The sequence below is a fragment of the Eulemur rufifrons genome, chromosome 9, assembly GCF_041146395.1.
Source record: "Eulemur rufifrons isolate Redbay chromosome 9, OSU_ERuf_1, whole genome shotgun sequence".
NCBI classification, from domain to species: domain Eukaryota; kingdom Metazoa; phylum Chordata; class Mammalia; order Primates; family Lemuridae; genus Eulemur; species Eulemur rufifrons.
Genome location: NC_090991.1, coordinates 17,188,572 through 17,206,616, shown reverse-complemented (window position 1 = coordinate 17,206,616; position 18,045 = coordinate 17,188,572). Strand labels below are relative to the sequence as shown.

General features: G+C 32.9%; 1 protein-coding gene across 2 annotated transcripts in view; it reads left to right on the top strand.

Moving 5' to 3' along the window:
* TAOK1 (TAO kinase 1) overlaps positions 1-18,045 on the top strand; it is a 125,373-nt gene that overhangs the window by 78,785 nt on the left and 28,543 nt on the right. For both annotated transcript variants that reach the window (XM_069482204.1, XM_069482205.1), the window contains exons 6-11: positions 323-419; positions 2,009-2,122; positions 5,256-5,347; positions 11,370-11,463; positions 13,348-13,429; positions 16,830-16,997. In XM_069482204.1, coding sequence (XP_069338305.1) covers positions 323-419; positions 2,009-2,122; positions 5,256-5,347; positions 11,370-11,463; positions 13,348-13,429; positions 16,830-16,997 — 647 coding nt within the window. The remainder of the gene's footprint in view (positions 1-322; positions 420-2,008; positions 2,123-5,255; positions 5,348-11,369; positions 11,464-13,347; positions 13,430-16,829; positions 16,998-18,045) is intronic.

The following is an 18,045-nucleotide window of genomic DNA, read 5'->3' as shown; positions in this document are numbered from 1 at the left end:
GCATTTTTCTAGATTCTCTGTCATTCTGCTCAAAACAATAAGTGATAATAAAGGAAAAACTTATTTTGTTACTTGTTTTTATATCACTAAATAATTGTTTAATATTGTTAGCTAAGAGGAAAATTGGCTGTGAAATATACTTTAACAGCTGACACAACTGTGTACTGTTACAAAGTTAAATAGCTTTGTTTTATCATCTTGGAAAATAAATCTCTTCCTGCTAAATATCACTTTTTTGAAATAGTCCCCATATATTAGACATGTGTTTTTAAACAAAAATGTTCTATGTAGTAATTATTTTCAAATAAATTCTTACTTTAAGTTCACAAAAAGCCGTTACAAGAAGTGGAAATAGCAGCAATTACACATGGTGCTCTCCAGGGATTAGCTTACTTACATTCTCATACCATGATCCATAGGTAAGTGCTTTGGAAATTATCATATATTGACAAGCAAATAGCTTGTTGCATTTATCAACCTGAGAATTTATTAACTGTGAAATTTTTGTTGGTTACAGCTAAATAAAATCATATAAATTCATATTTTTTTTTTAGATCACCGACGTCTTAAAATGGACATCCACTTGATCTTTCTATTTAGGATAATTTTTGTCTTTGCGCACGTGTGCTGCTGGGCCTTCTAAAATATGTGCACTTTATGGATTTGTGGTAGAAATTTAATTGTAGAATCATTTAATTTGCATACTGGAAAGGGCATTAGGGGGATCACGTAGTTTTTCTTTTTCATTTTACAGGTAAAGAAACTGATGTCCCAATTTGTGACTATAATTTCCCAAAAGTTGCAAAGCCAAATAGATTAGAGCCAGAGCTAAACCTAGATCTTTGTTTTTCTGGTAACTGATAATGCCAGATTTGTTCTTTTGATTCCATTAAATGGACAAATAAAAGCTACTTAAGACTCTTTATGCTTTTGAGCATAAGTCTTTGATAATGTATAGTAACTTGGAAATTAAACCATGTTATAATGCATTTTTGGCACTGGTATTTTTTTCTGGTATTGTTTTAAAAGGAAATTAGCATTTTTTGTTTATATGAACCAGGCAATACATATTAAATGATATAATAGGGCCATTGTGAGTTAATGGGTTATCATTTTTTAGATGAAGATAGTAAGGTCTGAGAGAAATCCGCATACTAGTAAGTGAATGTCATCTTTTGAATTATAACCTAAGGTTTTCTCAACTTCATTGTGCTTTCCATTTTAAATTAAATTATCAAATGAAATGAAAATAGATTCACTTATTAAATGCATTAAAATACCATAATAAAAATTGACAAGTGCTAGAAAATTTAGTTTTTCTATCTTAATTTTTGAATGGTTAAGTGTATGTTATACTGGTACCCATTGGATGTATAATCCCGTTATATAAATATCTATAATTTTCTTAGTTTGGATAAACTGTATGTTTGATGCTTCAGAACAGTAAGTTTGAAAGTAAATTTGAGATTGATATACATTATCGATATGCTTCAGTTTGAATTTTATATTTAGTTAGAACTATGCTAAAGTTTGGTATCATAAGAATAATCCTTTTTTTAAAAACCAAGTTTGGAGGATAAGGTTCTTTTTTCTTTTCTTTGTGGCTTTTTGTTTTTACATTAAGTGTGGTGCTCAGAAATTTTATACTTTCTGAAGAGGTTGTTTGCTAATTAAATTATATTTTTTAAAAAGGAAACTCAAATATAAACTATATGCTGCAATTATCTGATTTTCTGTCTTTTGTTTTCTCATTGCTATTTGCCTTTTCTTTTAGAAAATTATTACTGTATGTTTCTTTGAATTCTATATTTATTTTATTTGAATCTTAATTCTTATTATCCCAATTGTGAAATTATCCCAGCATTTAATTATTTTGATTTCTCCTTTCCTGTCTTACAAATTCTTATTTGATTTTTCTCATTTTAAACACAATCCATTTTGAGTTTAAACAGAGTCTAATTTTAAACACACAGAAAGATAAATAATTTTCTGTGTTCCTTAAACCCAGAGATATCAAAGCAGGAAATATCCTTCTGACAGAACCAGGCCAGGTGAAACTTGCTGACTTTGGATCTGCTTCCATGGCATCTCCTGCCAATTCCTTTGTGGGAACACCATATTGGTAAGAATAGTTCTATCTGGTATTGGTTCTCATAAATTAAATAAGCAATGTGTGGTTGTACTTTTTTCAGATGTCTTATCTTTTTCATGGAAATATAATGCTATTCTGGACATTTTTACTTTAAGCATTATCCTTAGTTTTAAATATAGATTTAGAGTGCTGCCCTTTCATCTCCTTATTTTTTCATTTTGTCCTGGCCACATTTGTTTTCCTCTTCCTATCTGCATTATATATTTGGTGTCAGAATGAAAAAGTTTATTAAAATTCAAGTAGAGGAGGAGACACACATGCCTAGTGGTAATTTGTATGTTTTCTTTAGATTATATTTACTGTATCACTTATCTTCAGACTAACAGTACTTTAAGACTTGTAGCTAATTTGGTCAGACATATATAAAAGTAGATGTAAGTATGATGAAGCCTTACCAGTCACCCAGCCCAACATTATCATATAGCCAATCCTGCCCTGTATACTTTCTTTTCTCCCCCCGTGCTCCTCCCCCCGTTATTTTGAAGCAAATCCTAGGCATCTAGTTTCATCCTTAAATAATACAGTATATGTCTGTCATCAAGTTTGAAGGAAATAATTTTTCAGATGTTTAACTTCCATTTGTATCCTTTTTATGTATACTGAGAGTGGTGGTGCCTTAGGTCCACTGCATCTTCTTTCCCACCTGCCTTTAAAATCTCCCTTTTCCTGTTTTAAAAGAAAGTCTTCTGTCTCGTCCTCAATATTACAATCATGCATTGTTCTTAGATGTAAAAACCTGAAAGGCACACCAGAGAGACATTTTGAGAATGTATGGCATTTACGACAAATATTGAAGGTTCAGGGCACAAACTCATGGCAACGCCCTGTGCCTTTCCAGTCATCTCCCTTTTGTTCCTTTTACTCCTCACTTTTTCTCTCTCCCCTGATAGCCCCCCTCCCTGTCTCTTTTTATTTTTCTAGTGTAGAATTCAGAACTGAGATGGTTGTCATAGAACATGTTAACATGTTTGTTTACATTGAAAAATGAAGTCCAACTTTTTTCTGACAGAAAATGGTTCTGATTTGTCTGATTGATATGACCATGAAGACTGGCTTTGCTAATTAGGTTATATGGCAGTGATTTTAATAAATTGAATGAACTGATTCTGCATCTCCAAGTTTTAAATATTTTTTTGCCATTTATTTTTATTTTTTTTATTGATACATAATAATTGTACATATTCATGGATTACATGTTACATCTTGAAACAAGTGCACAACATACAATGATCAAATCAGGGTAACTGGGACAAGATTCACCTGAAACATTCATCATTGCTTTATGTTGGGAGCATTTGAAAACTTCTGGCTATTCTGAAATACAGTAAACTGTCATCAACTATGGTTGCCCCATTGTACCACTGAACATCAGAACTTCTTCCTTCTATTAAACAGAATTACCCCTTCACCAACATCTCTTCATTGCCCCATCCCACTACCCTGACCAATCTCTAGTAGCCACCATTCAGTTTTAAATATTTTTAAAATACATATACAATATAGTCACACACACTGTACATTATATCTCTTACAACTATTTTTTTTTTTTTTTTTTTTTGAAACAGGGTCTGGCTCTGTTACCTAAGCTGGGTGCAATGGCTCAATCATAGCTCACTGTAACTTTGAACTCCTGGGCTCAAGTGATTCTTTCATCTCAGCCTCCAGTGTAGCTGTTACTATGGGTGTGCTCCATCATGCCTGGCTGATTTTGTTTTTAATTAATTTTTTTAGAGATAGGGTCTTGGTATTTTGCCCAGGCTGATCTTGAACTCTTGGCCTCAAGCAATCCTCCTACCTCTGCCTACCAAAGTGCTGGGATTACAGGCATGAGCCATTGCACCCAGCCTTTTGCAACTACTAAATTTATAAAATGTAGATATCAACCCAAAAGTGTGCAAAGGATATATAGTTTTTATAAATTCTGGGAGGTAAATGAATTTAAAAAGTTAAAAACCACTGCACTAGATTACCAAAAATGTTTTGTGTAAAACCCTTGTCTATATAAGTTCCCTTCCGTTTTATAAAAACGGGTTCTCTGAGCCAATAATACTTCTTAGTGATTCTCCTCCTTAGAAATTGGTGATGAATATTAGCTATTATTAAAGCCATGGAAAGTCTTGCAATGAAAAACACAAAAAGTACTTCTTTAACTTTGCTTAACTTAGTAATTTCCCAAACTTACTTCAACATCTTAAAGAATACTTGTGAAACACCATTATTGACAATTGAAGGTTTACTTTTATTAATACTTTATTACATATTTGTATAATATATGGTATATTTGGAACGTAAGAACTGGATACATATCCATGTCTTTATATATATATACATATGTGCATGCATGCACACACCCACACACACTGGGAGTACCTGCTTCTTAATGAAGCAGTCAGCAGCTGTTGTCTGTGCTTAACACCAGATACAAATAAAGTGCAAGGTTAGACTCTAGTTGAAGATATGAATTAGTGTTTCATTTTATAACTAAGATACTCATAAAATTGGTAATTGTGTGATTGAGTTGTAAGCTGCTTTTATCATGGAACACCTTTTCTTTTTAAAAGAAAGGTACACACAAACTATGGTTATTCATTCTTGGTTATTGTAGCAGATATTTTCTCAGATGAAATGAGCCTGTCACTTCAAGAAAAACAACTTCCTCATTTGTATAGTGGTGAGAGAAAAAAAAGAAAACAACTGACAGTATTTGTTGCTAATGATAAAATTCAGTCTTTTCAAATAAAAATTAGACTTTTATAGTGAGATCCTATCCTGAGACCAAAATATTTGAGAACCACTGGCCTAAATGACATGTAATAGCAGAATCTGCAAACTTGAACAGATGGAAAATACAGTCCTGCTTTGGAGGTCTCTTTCTTTTGGGATGCTATTACATGGGATATGACAAATGGTGAGAATGAATCTAAATATATGCATTGCTAAATATTTACCTCATAACCTACAATGCACTTATTTGCCATTATAAAAATTCTTATGTCCAGATATATTGGCTGGAATTCAAACCAGTGTTCTCCATGTAGATGGTCATTACATTCTCAAAGAATAGTATACTTTTTAAACTTTAAATAAATGTTTTATGTTTTAGGATGGCCCCAGAAGTAATTTTAGCCATGGATGAAGGACAGTATGATGGCAAAGTAGATGTATGGTCTCTTGGAATAACATGTATTGAACTAGGTAAGCATTGTTCTTCATTATTGTGGATTAAATTTTGATCAGTGTTTTACCTCCATTTCTATACCAAATTATAGATTTTTATCTTAAATGTCAATTCCTATGGGGAGCAATAAATCTATTAAAGTTTTCACTTTGGTTATCTGGTAATTTAAATTAGGTATATTTGCTCTGTTAAATTAGGTCTAAAATAATTTTCTACTGTGGTTTTAATTAAATTTGAGGTATCTATGTCTAACGTTAATGACTACTTGTTAAACACCTAGAATATGTCTATGATTACCAGATTTACCATCTATAGAAGGTCTCTAAAGCACTCACCAATTATTTAACCTCTACCTAGGGTAATTATCACTTTGTGTTAGATACGAAAATTAGGTATCAGACTGCATAACATATTATAACAATTTGATTTTATTTTAAAGACAGTAAGGCAGACTTTATTCAAGAGGGGTACATGGTGATAGGTATAGGGACCATTGCAATGGGGTCTTGCAGTGAGGAAGAAAGATTGGATTCAGCTTGCCATAGCTGTTTGATTTTATGTACACATTTTGTTCTGTTGCTGTTAAGTGGAACTATGCTAAAAGTATTGGAATGTTGACTTATTAACATTCACACTGTGAGCCAGGTGAACTGTCGCTGTAATTGAAGATGATGGCCATCTTCTTGCTCTGGATTCCCCAAGTGTCCCCCCACCAGCCTAATTGTCTTTCGTTTTTTTCTTCTTGTAAGAATCTTCCATTAAACTTGATTTAAAGGTGAGAAATATTGGGAGTATTTAATTGAATCACTCTAAAAGGAGTGGTCAGGGACTGAAAATAACACATTCAAACTAAAATCCATTTGTAACTTTGACTAATCATTATCCATCTGGGTTTGAATTGTTTTCTAAAACAAATAGGAAAATTGAGGTAAAAATAAAGGCAAAAGCTTGTTTATTGTTATACAGTAGATAAATGTTATAATTTCTGTTACTGGCAGACTTATTCTATCTTGCAGTCTAATTTTTTCCCCCAAAATAATGTAATCTTTAAATATGTTAGCTTTTGTTGGAATTCCTGCATTAACCATTCCCTTCAAGTTCTATATCATCCTGTTTGCTTTATAGTTTGACAGCATCTGCAGACAGAAATTTGGAGATTATCATAATGTCATTCTCTTGTTATCTCTTGATCTTAATTTGCAGTTTGCAAAATATTTCTTCCGTTTGAAAGTGCCTTTAAGTGTCCTAAACTCTGATCTTGTATCCATGATTCTTCTTCCCATCTATAGATCCTAATTAATTTCTTAAGCAGTCTGGATATAAATGTAGAGAACACGGTTAATATACTCTTTGCTCATGGGGTGCTTTTACATACTTATGCTGGCTAATGCATACATATGCCCCTTGGTGATAGGGAAATTGCATTAATGGACCTGTTAGGTTTCATTGATACATTTTAAGATTTATTTGATTAGAAAGTGTTTGTTGCCTAATTGCACTGCTTACAATGAAATCTGTCTAAACTTTGCAATTTCTGTGAAATGGCTTCTTATTTTTCTGGGCTATCTAGCTGCTTTTTATTCTAGTTCATAAAATAGAGTTCTTTCATAATGGGAGGTTTTTGGCTTTTGGGGTTTTTTTGTTTTGTTTTGTTTGTTTCGTTTTTTGAGACAGGGTCTTGCTTTGTTGCCCAACTATAGTGCAGTGGCCTAGTCATAGCTCAGTGAAGCCTCTAACTCCTGGGCTCAAGCAGTCCTCCTGAATAGCTGGAACTACAGTCATTCACCACCATACCTGGCTAATCTTTTAAACTTTTTATAGAGACAGAGTGTCACTATGTCTCCCAGGCTGGTCTCAAACTCTTGGCCTCAAGTGATCCTCCTGCCTCAGCCTCCTAAAGTGTTGGGTTTACAGGTGTGAGCCACAGTGCCCACCAGGAGTTTTTATACTTCTTATAAAGCAACTTGAGGAGATGTGACCACCTTTAGATAATTTTACATGGGTGAAACATTTTAAAAAATTTCTTAGAGTTAATAACTTAAAAAAAATTTACTTGCAAATGTTTTAAATTGAATAAAGTGCTAAGTCAGGGACTGTATTTTAAGCATGATTATGGTTCCAGGGGAAAGATAAAGAGTAGCACAGGCTAGTAAAGCTTTTTACAATAAAAGAATTGTTGTATATCTGTATGGCTTTTCAGCACTTGAAATGTGGCTAGTGCAACTCAGGAACTGAAATTTTAATTTAATTTTATTTAAATAAGTTTGCATTTAAATAGTCACACGTCTAGTGGCTATCCTATTAGATAACAGGTCTAGAAGCATAATTTTTGATGTAAGTTAGGTTCAGTTTTGGGACATTTATATACTATAATATGCTTTTCTACTTTGGAATAGTTAAGGATAATAAATCAAAGCAAACTATTTCCTTATAGGTAAGAGAAGAAATAAATCAATTATACTATTCTTGGTTTTGGTAATATTTCTGAATAAATATGACTCTTTCATACTTTGATATCACAAAGGTTGAAATTATTTGATATGTCTTATGACCAAGAAATCTTATAGTACAAGATTTTTCATCGGTGGGTTTTTATGTTTGTTTACAGTTAATTTGATGAAAAAAATCCTTAGTTTGATGTTTTCCAAGCTGTATGCACTGTTGTACAATTGTCTTTATAAAAATACAATTTACCTTTTTTATTATATGAACATATGTTAAGGGCATAAAATTACAGAAGTACAAAAAGGAGTTAAAAGAAAATAAATTATCCATAGTTCTGCTCTCTAAATGTAACAATTATTAAAATTTCAGGTAAATTCTCTTTCAATTTTTTGTTTTAACAAATTTCTTCATGGTGCTGCTTTAATTAACTCTTTTTAATATAGTACCAACCTGATTCTGTACTTTTTTTTCTTTCAATTTTATTATTGCTAATGTTGCTGTTTACTAGGTGGGTAATTTTGAGCACCTTAATCTACTTCATAGAGTTTTCATGAGGTTTAATTGATATATTAATATATAAACTGCTTAGAAGATACCTTGGCATTTAGTAAGCATTGATAAATGTTAGTTATTTTTATCCCATTTGTGTATGATATAGTCTCAGATACATAGATTCTGTCTTTCTTACATCCTAAAGTTAAGAGATGATGTAAATAAACCTAATTTATAAAGGATATTTATTCTTCAAATAAAAATAACAACCCATTTCAAGGGGGGAAAAAGGACAAAAAAACTTTGTTCCTGGCCAGGCACAGTTGCTTATGCCTGTAATCCAGCACTTAGGGAGGCTGTTGTGGTAGGATCACTTGAGACCAGGAGCTCAAGACCAGTCTGGGCAACATAGCTGGTCTCTCTTTTGGTCATGGCCCTATTATTCTTTGGTTACTTCCTTGCTTTCTGGTACACTGAGATGTCCTCAGCTCATCTTATACTTTACCTACCCCAGATACTGGATCAACAATTTCTCCAAATAGCCATAATTATTGTCATTGCTCCCAGACCTTTTCAATGAACAGAGTTAAGGAATACATACATGTATGTAAGTATACACAGATGTACATTAAATGTCTATATTTACTGAAAACAGTAAGTTCACTATAATATCTCAAAATCCAATCCAACACTGTAGCTTTTCTTCTAGCTTTCTCCATTTCCATATTTGTAAAACCCATCTCTGACAATGAGAAATGCTGTTCTCATTATCCTTGATGTATCTTCTTCTTTTTTTTTTTTTTTGGAGGCAGAGTCTGACTCTGTTGCCTGGGCTAGAGTGCTGTGGCATCAGCCTAGCTCACAGCAACCTCAAACTCCTGGGCTCAAGTGATCCTCCTGCTTCAGCTCCTGAGTAGGTAGGACTGCAGGAGTGCAGCACCACGTCTGGCTAATTTTTTCTTTTTTTTCTTTTTTAGTAGAGACAGGATCTCGTTCTTGCTCAGGCTGGTCTCGAACTCCTGACCTCAAGCGATCCTCCTGCCTTGGCCTTCCCTGGGTGCTAGGATTACAGACGTGAGCCACCACGTCCAGCCCAATGTATTTTCTTATTTGATAAATTCCTCCTGTGTGTAACCAATTTCCTATCTTGGTGACCACCCTTTCCCCTGAACAGATGTCCTCCTTTAGTTGTTCAAATTCTGAATCCCCATTCTATTTTACTCTTCAGTGTGAATGCCCCCTTCATCACTCAGTTTTTTAAATGATACCATCAGAGTATACCTTTTTGATATGAGATAATTTTGAACATCAAAATAAATGACAAGAATCCTAGCACTCTGGGAGGCCTAGATGGGGCGATTACTTGAGGCCAGGAGTTTGAGACCAGCCTGAGCAAGAACAAGACCCCATCTTTACTAAAAATAAAAAAAACTATCTGGGCGTGGTGGCATGGGCCTATAGTCCCAGCTATTCAGGAGGCTGAGGCAGATTATTTGCTTGAGGCCAGGAGTTTGAGGTTACAGTGAGTTATGATGATGCCACTGCACTCTAGCCCAGGTGACAGAGTGAGACTCTGTTTCAAAAATAAATAAATAGATAAATGATAGATTATAATTTATTAAATATAAATCTATGAATCCATATAATAAATAGATAAAAGAATAAAATGTAAGTTTTATGAGAAATAGGATACTTATGTGGATTCAAAGTACCTTCTCATAAAATGCCTATTAATTACAAAGGAGAAAAGAGAAACTTTACCATGAAGAAGCCTGGCAGACATGGACCTTAAGTGATCATAGTGACTGTCAGTAACAGGGCCACTCAAAATCATGTGCCACCTCATAGGATACAGTGAGCAAAATATAGCATTACTTCTGTGATATTCCTGCCAAAAGTATATGGCCCAAATCTAGTAATAGAACATATCAGAGAAACCCAAATCGAAGGACATTCAAGAGTGCTGCATATCTCAGTATCTGTGGGGGGTTGGTTCCAGGTCCCCTATAGATACCAACATCTGTAGATGCTCAAATCCCTTATATAAAATGGCATAGCATTTGCATATAACCTATGTATATCCTCCCATATACTTTAAATCATCTCTAGGTTACTTATAATACCTAATAAAATTTAAATGCTATGTAAATAGTTGTTATACTGTATTATTTTCAAATTTATATATATATATATTTTTTTTTACCAAATATTTTCAATCCTCAGCTGAAATATTTCAATTGGTTGGTTTCAGTCTGTGGATGCAGAATCCGCAGATGTGGAGGGCCAACTATGCTTCAGAATTGTCAAGGTCATGATTTCAATTTTCATCTTAAGAAACTAGGAAAAGGAGCAAATTGGACCCAAAATAAGCAGTAGAAAGGGGATAATATCAATCAAAGCAGAAATCATTTGAATAGGAAACTGAAAAACAGCAGAGAAAATCAATGAAGCCAAAAACTAGTACTTTGAGAAGATCAAAAAAATTGATAAACCTGTAGCAAGATTGATCAGGAAAAAATAGAGTAGACAAATTTCAAATATCAGAAATAAGAGGTGGTAATCACCCAGATTTTATAGATATTAAAAGGATAATGGGGAAATACGAACAATTTTGTGTCAAGTTTGACAACTAGGATGAAATGAAAAAATTCCTTGAAGGATGCAAATGATCAAAGCTTACTTTTGCTACATAGGACATTACTGGAACATTTGAATGAAACTGGAATGGAGGTTGAGGATTAGATGATTTGTGTATCAGTGTTAAATTGCCCAATTTAAGGGATATATTATCGTTCTTTAGGAAAATGTTCTTGTTTATGGGAAGTATACACTCAAGTATTTAGGAATGGTGGGGCATCAGATTAGCAATTTATTCTCAGTTGACTCACTTGAAAAAGATCTTTGAACTCTACTTGCTTTTTATGGGGTAAGTTTAAGACAGTTTCAAAATAAAAAATATTTTTAAAAAATTTTATAAAAATAAATTTAATGTAAAACTTGATGCAGGTAAAAATATAAAAATTAAAAAAAAAATTGTATAGTACTTGAATACCCCTGTATAACAGACACATATTTTAACAGGAAATTTCCTTTATTTTATAGCGGAAAGGAAGCCTCCTTTATTTAATATGAATGCAATGAGTGCCTTATATCACATAGCCCAAAATGAATCCCCTACACTACAGTCTAATGAATGGTGAGTATTACTAAAAGATATATTGCTCAGCATTGTATAAATGAAATGCTTTTTCATAATCTGTTATCAAAATGATTTAATTTCAGTTAGGTAAAATGTATTACTTGAAGAGATATTATTAAAATAGGTTTATTTTGCCTTTCAAAATATTTATCCTTTATCATGTCTCCACTTCATAGCATGTATATAACTCAGTTCAGAAAAAAAGAATAGATGATGATGTCACATAGATGCAGAAAGTATTTATTTTTATAATTTATATTTTACTTTTCCTTTATATTTGGAATACATTAATCCTAATTATCTAATAAATAGCATTTTTAAGCATTGATATTTTATAGCAAAAATGTACAGATTGTCACAACCTGTAATATTTGATTGGGGAATGGTTTATAATTTATATGGTATCAAGTATAGGTAAAATAATTTGACTTTACTGAAATTACCAGGTATTTTAAAACTTTGAGATCATATGATATTGTATTTGTTATTCAGATTTCTCTCGTTTCTTCTATTACTTTCTTGATTTGATAAAATTAAGTCTATTCATGTAAAGAAGTTTGTGGAGAACAGATTGACAATTTTAGAAAACTAGGATTCTTATGACTGATAAAAAATTATAGTAGAAAATTAATTGGGTAGACCTAGCATTTGAAAAATTGTAGGGAATATCCAGCATATTTAATAAATATTTTTAAATTTATAGAGATGTAAATTAGAGGTGCTTAATTTTTTAAAAGATTACATAATTAAGGCACATTTGTTCATAAGTTTTTGTTACACATGTATGTGTGTATGTGTGTGTATATATATATATATATATATAAAGAATCTTTTGGCGTAGAATTTGGTATTATGGTATGTTTTAGTCTGTTTTGTGCTACTGTAACAGAATACCTGGGACTGAGTAATTTATAAAGAACAGAAATGTATTTCTCATAGTTTTGGAGACCGAGAAGTCGAAGATCAAGGCGCCAGCAGGTTAGGGCCTGGTTTCTCTGCTTCCAAGATGGTGTTTTGAACGGCATCCTTTGGAGGGGAGGAGCATTGTGTCCCCACATGGCAGAAGAACAAGAGAGAGTGAACTCACTCCCACAAGCCCTTTTTATTCCATTTACTCCACAAGCCCTCCATTATTCCATTCATTAGGGCAGAGCCTAATATTGTTGCATTGATGATTAAGTTTCAACATGAGTTTTGGAGAAGACAAAAACATATAAACCATAGTATAATACATAAAAATAATATATTGAGCACAGACTGTGTTATACACTGTGTTTGAGACTGGGGTTTTATAGAAGAATTCTTGCCTATAAGGAACTTAAAATCTTATTTGAATATTAGAAGCAAACATCTTGTCAATAACACTATATAACATGTTATAGACTTCTAATGTTTTAAAAAATAACTGGTTTTCTAGGTTTAATGGAAGTCTTATCTGTTTTCTCAAATACTCAGGTATAAAGATGCTCTCTCCAGAACAGATAGAGTGATATGCACAGCAGATGATCCAAAGGGCAAAATAAGAAAGAGAGATGACTTAGAGAAAAGGAAAAGAAAAAAAAATGTTATCTTGGATTTAAATGCTAAAAAAAAAAGTAGATAGACTTTTCCCATTTTGCCTCTATATATTAATAGAATGAGTTGTGATATTTAAATATGTGGGAGCAGAAATTTTAAATAATCTGTACAAATTTATCTTTAGAAAACAGTAAAGAGTGATTAGTTGTTTTGGATAGCTTTTCATACACTCTTATAAAAGTATAGTCTGTCTTTTTTAATCATTCCCTTTCCATTCCCCATCCCACCAATAGGCACATGCTTTGTGGATGCGTTTTTAAAAGAAATAGCAATTTGTTCACTTGATACTTTCCTTTACAATAGGTCTGATTATTTTCGCAACTTTGTAGATTCTTGTCTCCAGAAAATCCCTCAAGATCGTCCTACATCAGAGGAACTTTTAAAGGTCAGTTCTTTTAAGCTATAAATCTGTTTTTATCCCTAGGAAATGATTTTAGAGAATGTATTTTATTCTTTGATTCAGAATCAGGATTAAGTATGTTCTACTAGTTTTTACCAAAATACTGATTTTTTTTTAATACTATTATCTCTGGAAACTTCTTAGATACTAAGGTTTAAAATTTGGTTTTTAAAAATTGATTAGCTGCTTTTGCCATGTCTAAATAGAATATATAGTTAAATATTCAAAATATCACCAAATGGCTAAATATTTATATGTGCAAGAATATATTCATGAGTTAAAATTTTAAATTTTAATTCATGTGGAACAATGTCTTATTTCAAAATTGGTAAAACAGATTAATTTTGGATTTAATTTTTATCTGTCATACTTTATAATATTGATGTGTTTAATATTAACATAATATGAAAGAAAGATAAATGACCTGTGATATATTTACACTGTTAAAGTGAGTATAATATTTTGGTTTTCTTTTTTGGGAATATATTTTTATAACTTGGCAATGAAAATATTTTAAAGTTCATGTAAGTTCCATTCGGTTTTCAACAGGCTTGGTTGCCTGATTTAAATATATGATTTGGTATATCATTTCTGGTCACAAAAAATTACTGTTTCATTTGGGGATTGACTGTTTTAGTACTAATTGTATTGTTGAATTTAACATATTCTTAAAATATCTAGATTAGACAATAATAAGTAGGATTTGACTCTCTCTCGGACCCTAAGTAATCTTTTTGATCTCTTACTACAAGATTTAAGTAGACTATGTTTATACACTAATGTTTTAGAATTTTAAAGAAGTTCAATTTATTTTCATTGACACACATCAGTTAAAATAAAACTACAAAGAAATTGAAAGGATCATATATATATCTTTTATTATTATTTGCAGCCACAGTATGTAAAAGAGCAATATAAAGTTTCAGTAATGCTTAGGAAATTTCAGGCAATAAGGTTACTCCTCATTTCTGAAATGAAAGCCTGAATAAATATATAGTCGCAGTAGCAACAAAAGCTTTAATACAGCTAGGAATTATGTTAGTAAAAAATAAGCAAGATCTATATGTGAAAAACTATGAAACTTAGAAATATAAGGTTTTATGTTTTTGGATAAGAAGACTTAAAATTGTAAATAGTGATAGACACCAAGCTAAGGAAAAAGAAATTATGTGACTGGCTTCTTACACTTGCCTTATATAGGGAAAAAAAGCCCTTCTAGCCCACTGGGTCAGATTGTTTGGTGATTAGATCCCAAGTCTGCATACAGTATTCGTTTGCCTGGTCAATAATTTGTATTGTCCCACACAGCCCTGTTTGAAATAAGTAGTAGTATCGGCCGGGCGCGGTGGCTCACACCTGTAATCCTAGCACTCTGGGAGGTCAAGGCGGGTGGATTGCTCGAGGTCAAGAGTTCAAGACCAGCCTGCACAAGAGCGAGACCCCGCCTCTACTAAAAATAGAAAGAAATTATATGGACAACTAAAAATATATATAGAAAAAATTAGCCGGGCATGGTGGCGCATGCCTGTAGTCCCAGCTACTCGAGAGGCTGAGGCAGAAGGATCGCTTGAGCCCAGGAGTTTGAGGTTGCTGTGAGCTAGGTTGACGCCACGGCACTCACTCTAGCCCGGGCAACAGAGCAAGACTCTGTCTCAAGAAAAAAAAAAAAAAAAAGAAGAAGAAGAAGTAATATCTATCAAGAGCTTCTTGCCAGGCATGGTGGCTCCTGTCTGTAATCTTAGCACTTTGGGAGGCCGAGGCAGGAGGATTGCTTGAGGTCAGGAGTTTGAGACCACCTTGAGCAACAAAGCCAGACTCCATCCCTACAAAAAATGGAAAATTTAGCCAGGTGTGGTGGCACACGCCTGTAGTCCCAGCTACTCGGGAGGCTGAGGCAGGAGGATCGCTTGACCCCTGGAGTTTGAGGTTGCTGTGAGCTATGATCTTGCCACTGCCCTCATGCCTGAACAACAATGCAAGACCCTGTCTCCTTTGAAAAAAAAAGAAAAGAAAAAAAGCTTCTTGTCTTTTGGTCTAATTATATTTCTATTGCAATCCATCATAAAAAATTTAATAGAAAAAGTTTTTTAAATTTATGAAAGCTATTTATCTCATAATTAAAAATTAAAAATACCTGTCCAAAACTAGTGTGTAACAGTTAATTGGCTAAAACACTTGATGAAATATTCTGCAGGCTTTATGAGTTTGAACAATTCTTATGAGTGAAAGTAGAATAAGATACTGTATAGATAGTTAGAACTCCTTGCATGGAGAAGAAATAAATTTGGGCTAACAAAGAAGGTAAAAGTATTCTGAGAATTCAGTGATATGTCATGGAACTCAAGAGAGGACAGAAGATGTCTTTATGGAATTTATATGCTAAGTATATAACTACAAAACAATTTCTATATATAGAAAATTTCTGAGAAGAAATATATCAAAATGGGCTGGGTGTGTGGCTCACGCCTGTAATTCTACCACTCTGGGAGGCTGAGGCAGGAGGATTGCTTGAGCTCAGGAGTTCAAGACCAGCCTGAGCAAGAGTGAGACCCCATCTCTACTAAAAATAGAAAAATTAGCTGGGTGTTGTGGTGTGCGCCTGTAGTCCCAGCGACTCAGGAGGCTGAGGTAGGAGCATCGCTTGAGCCCAGGAGTTTGAGGTTGCTATGAGCTATATGATAAGGCCACACGGCACTCTACTCTACACCCAGGGGAACTGGGTGAAACTGTCTCCAAAAAAAAAAAAGAGAGAGAGAAAGATATCAAAATGTAATAGTAATTCTAATGGTGGAATTGCTTTTTCTGCTTTTTTGTATTTGATAAGGTTAAACTTTATTAATTACCAATAATAAAATTCAGTAATAATATAATGGCTTTTAATTCACTGTTAGTGTTTTATGAAGAATACTTTTTATGCAGCATATAAAGGAACCCATATAGCTAGGTTCATGTTACATAATTCACCATCACTAAATATATTCTTGTTGAAATCTAAAATAACTCACATCTGAACATGCCTTTTACATGAAATCATCAGTTCTTGGAATACATAAACCTTTATTGACAACTCTGATTAGACTTTATTCTTAGTGTTTAGATTCTTCAGTTATTTCAACTCTAAATTTTCAGTTGGCAAACAAAAGTATTATTTTCAAAGTTTTTGTAAAAAGTATGGGGATAGTTATGTATGCACAGAGTATTTGTATATATAGTTTTGTAAATATAAGAATTCAGAAGTGTAATAGAATTAGATTATATATATTATCTATAGATTATATTATATGTATTATCTATTAGAATAATAACTCTAGGGTCTGACAAAGAGATACAGTTGCGCTAATTGAAAAAAAAAAAACTTTTACCTTGACTTTTATCTTCTATCCAGCACATGTTTGTTCTTCGGGAGCGTCCCGAAACAGTGTTAATAGATCTCATTCAAAGGACAAAGGATGCAGTAAGAGAGCTGGACAATCTGCAGTATCGAAAGATGAAGAAACTCCTTTTCCAGGAGGCACATAATGGACCAGCAGTAGAAGCACAGGAAGAAGAAGAGGTAATACCTAAGAAATGACTCAGACATTGAGTCCTTTTTATTGGTTTCTTTCCTTATGCAACTTGCTCTGCCAAGAATTTACCTTCTATATCAATTGTTTCTAGGTTGTGTTTTTTTAACACTGGTTCTGTAAGATCCCAGTTAGGAAAAAAGGTCTTTCATTGTGTTAATTTGCATGCTCTAAACCCAAAACTTTCATGATGAACATTGGCATAGTGAAGGTTCTGAGACGTCTTTTATTAAAGAAACCTGTTCAACTTTATTTAATCTAATCCCTCTCAAATTTTTTGTCCACTGAACCCTTTTTTGACTGGTTGTCCAGTTCCATGGGATATGCTTTTGGATGTTCTTGAAATTACAGACTCTAAAAGCTGAATGTACTTACTCAGAAGTTATTAGAAAGTTACTAGGCATTCTGTTGTGTCACCAAGGAAACTTGATTTCATTCCATCTGCAGTGTTCTAAAATACTCATTTTACAGATGAGGAGGGGAAGGCATGGAATAGTTAACTAACTCGCTCACTGTAGGTATGGGCACGTGGGTTCAAATTCATATCTTTTGCACTCTTAAGGGCAATATATATAAAGTATGTTATGTGTGAAGCTATCTTTTTTACCTCTAAATATTTTAAGTTTTCTTCTTTGTCCCTGTCAGAATTTCAAATCTTTGAATCTTTTCTATTGGTTTCCAGTGAGAGACCACTTTGCATTCAAAAACCACGAGCAATAGTTACTTTTCTTTTCTTTTTGATAGCTCTAAATAATTAATGAACTGTAAAATACAAATCTTTTTAAACTTACAGTTTTTGTTTCTTGGGTTGTTTTGTTGTTTTATAGTTATTAATGATAGTCATTAGAACTAAAATATTAGAATTGTGAAATACATTAGACGCTTTTAATAAAGTTATGAAATTAATAAAATTCTCTGTAGTTAAATCTTTAACTGCATCTCTTAGGGTATGGAAAGAAGAAAGTCACTGTGTACATACACGTGTCTGTATTTATTAATTTTCCATATCTTATAGAATTCTGGTATGGTAAAACTACT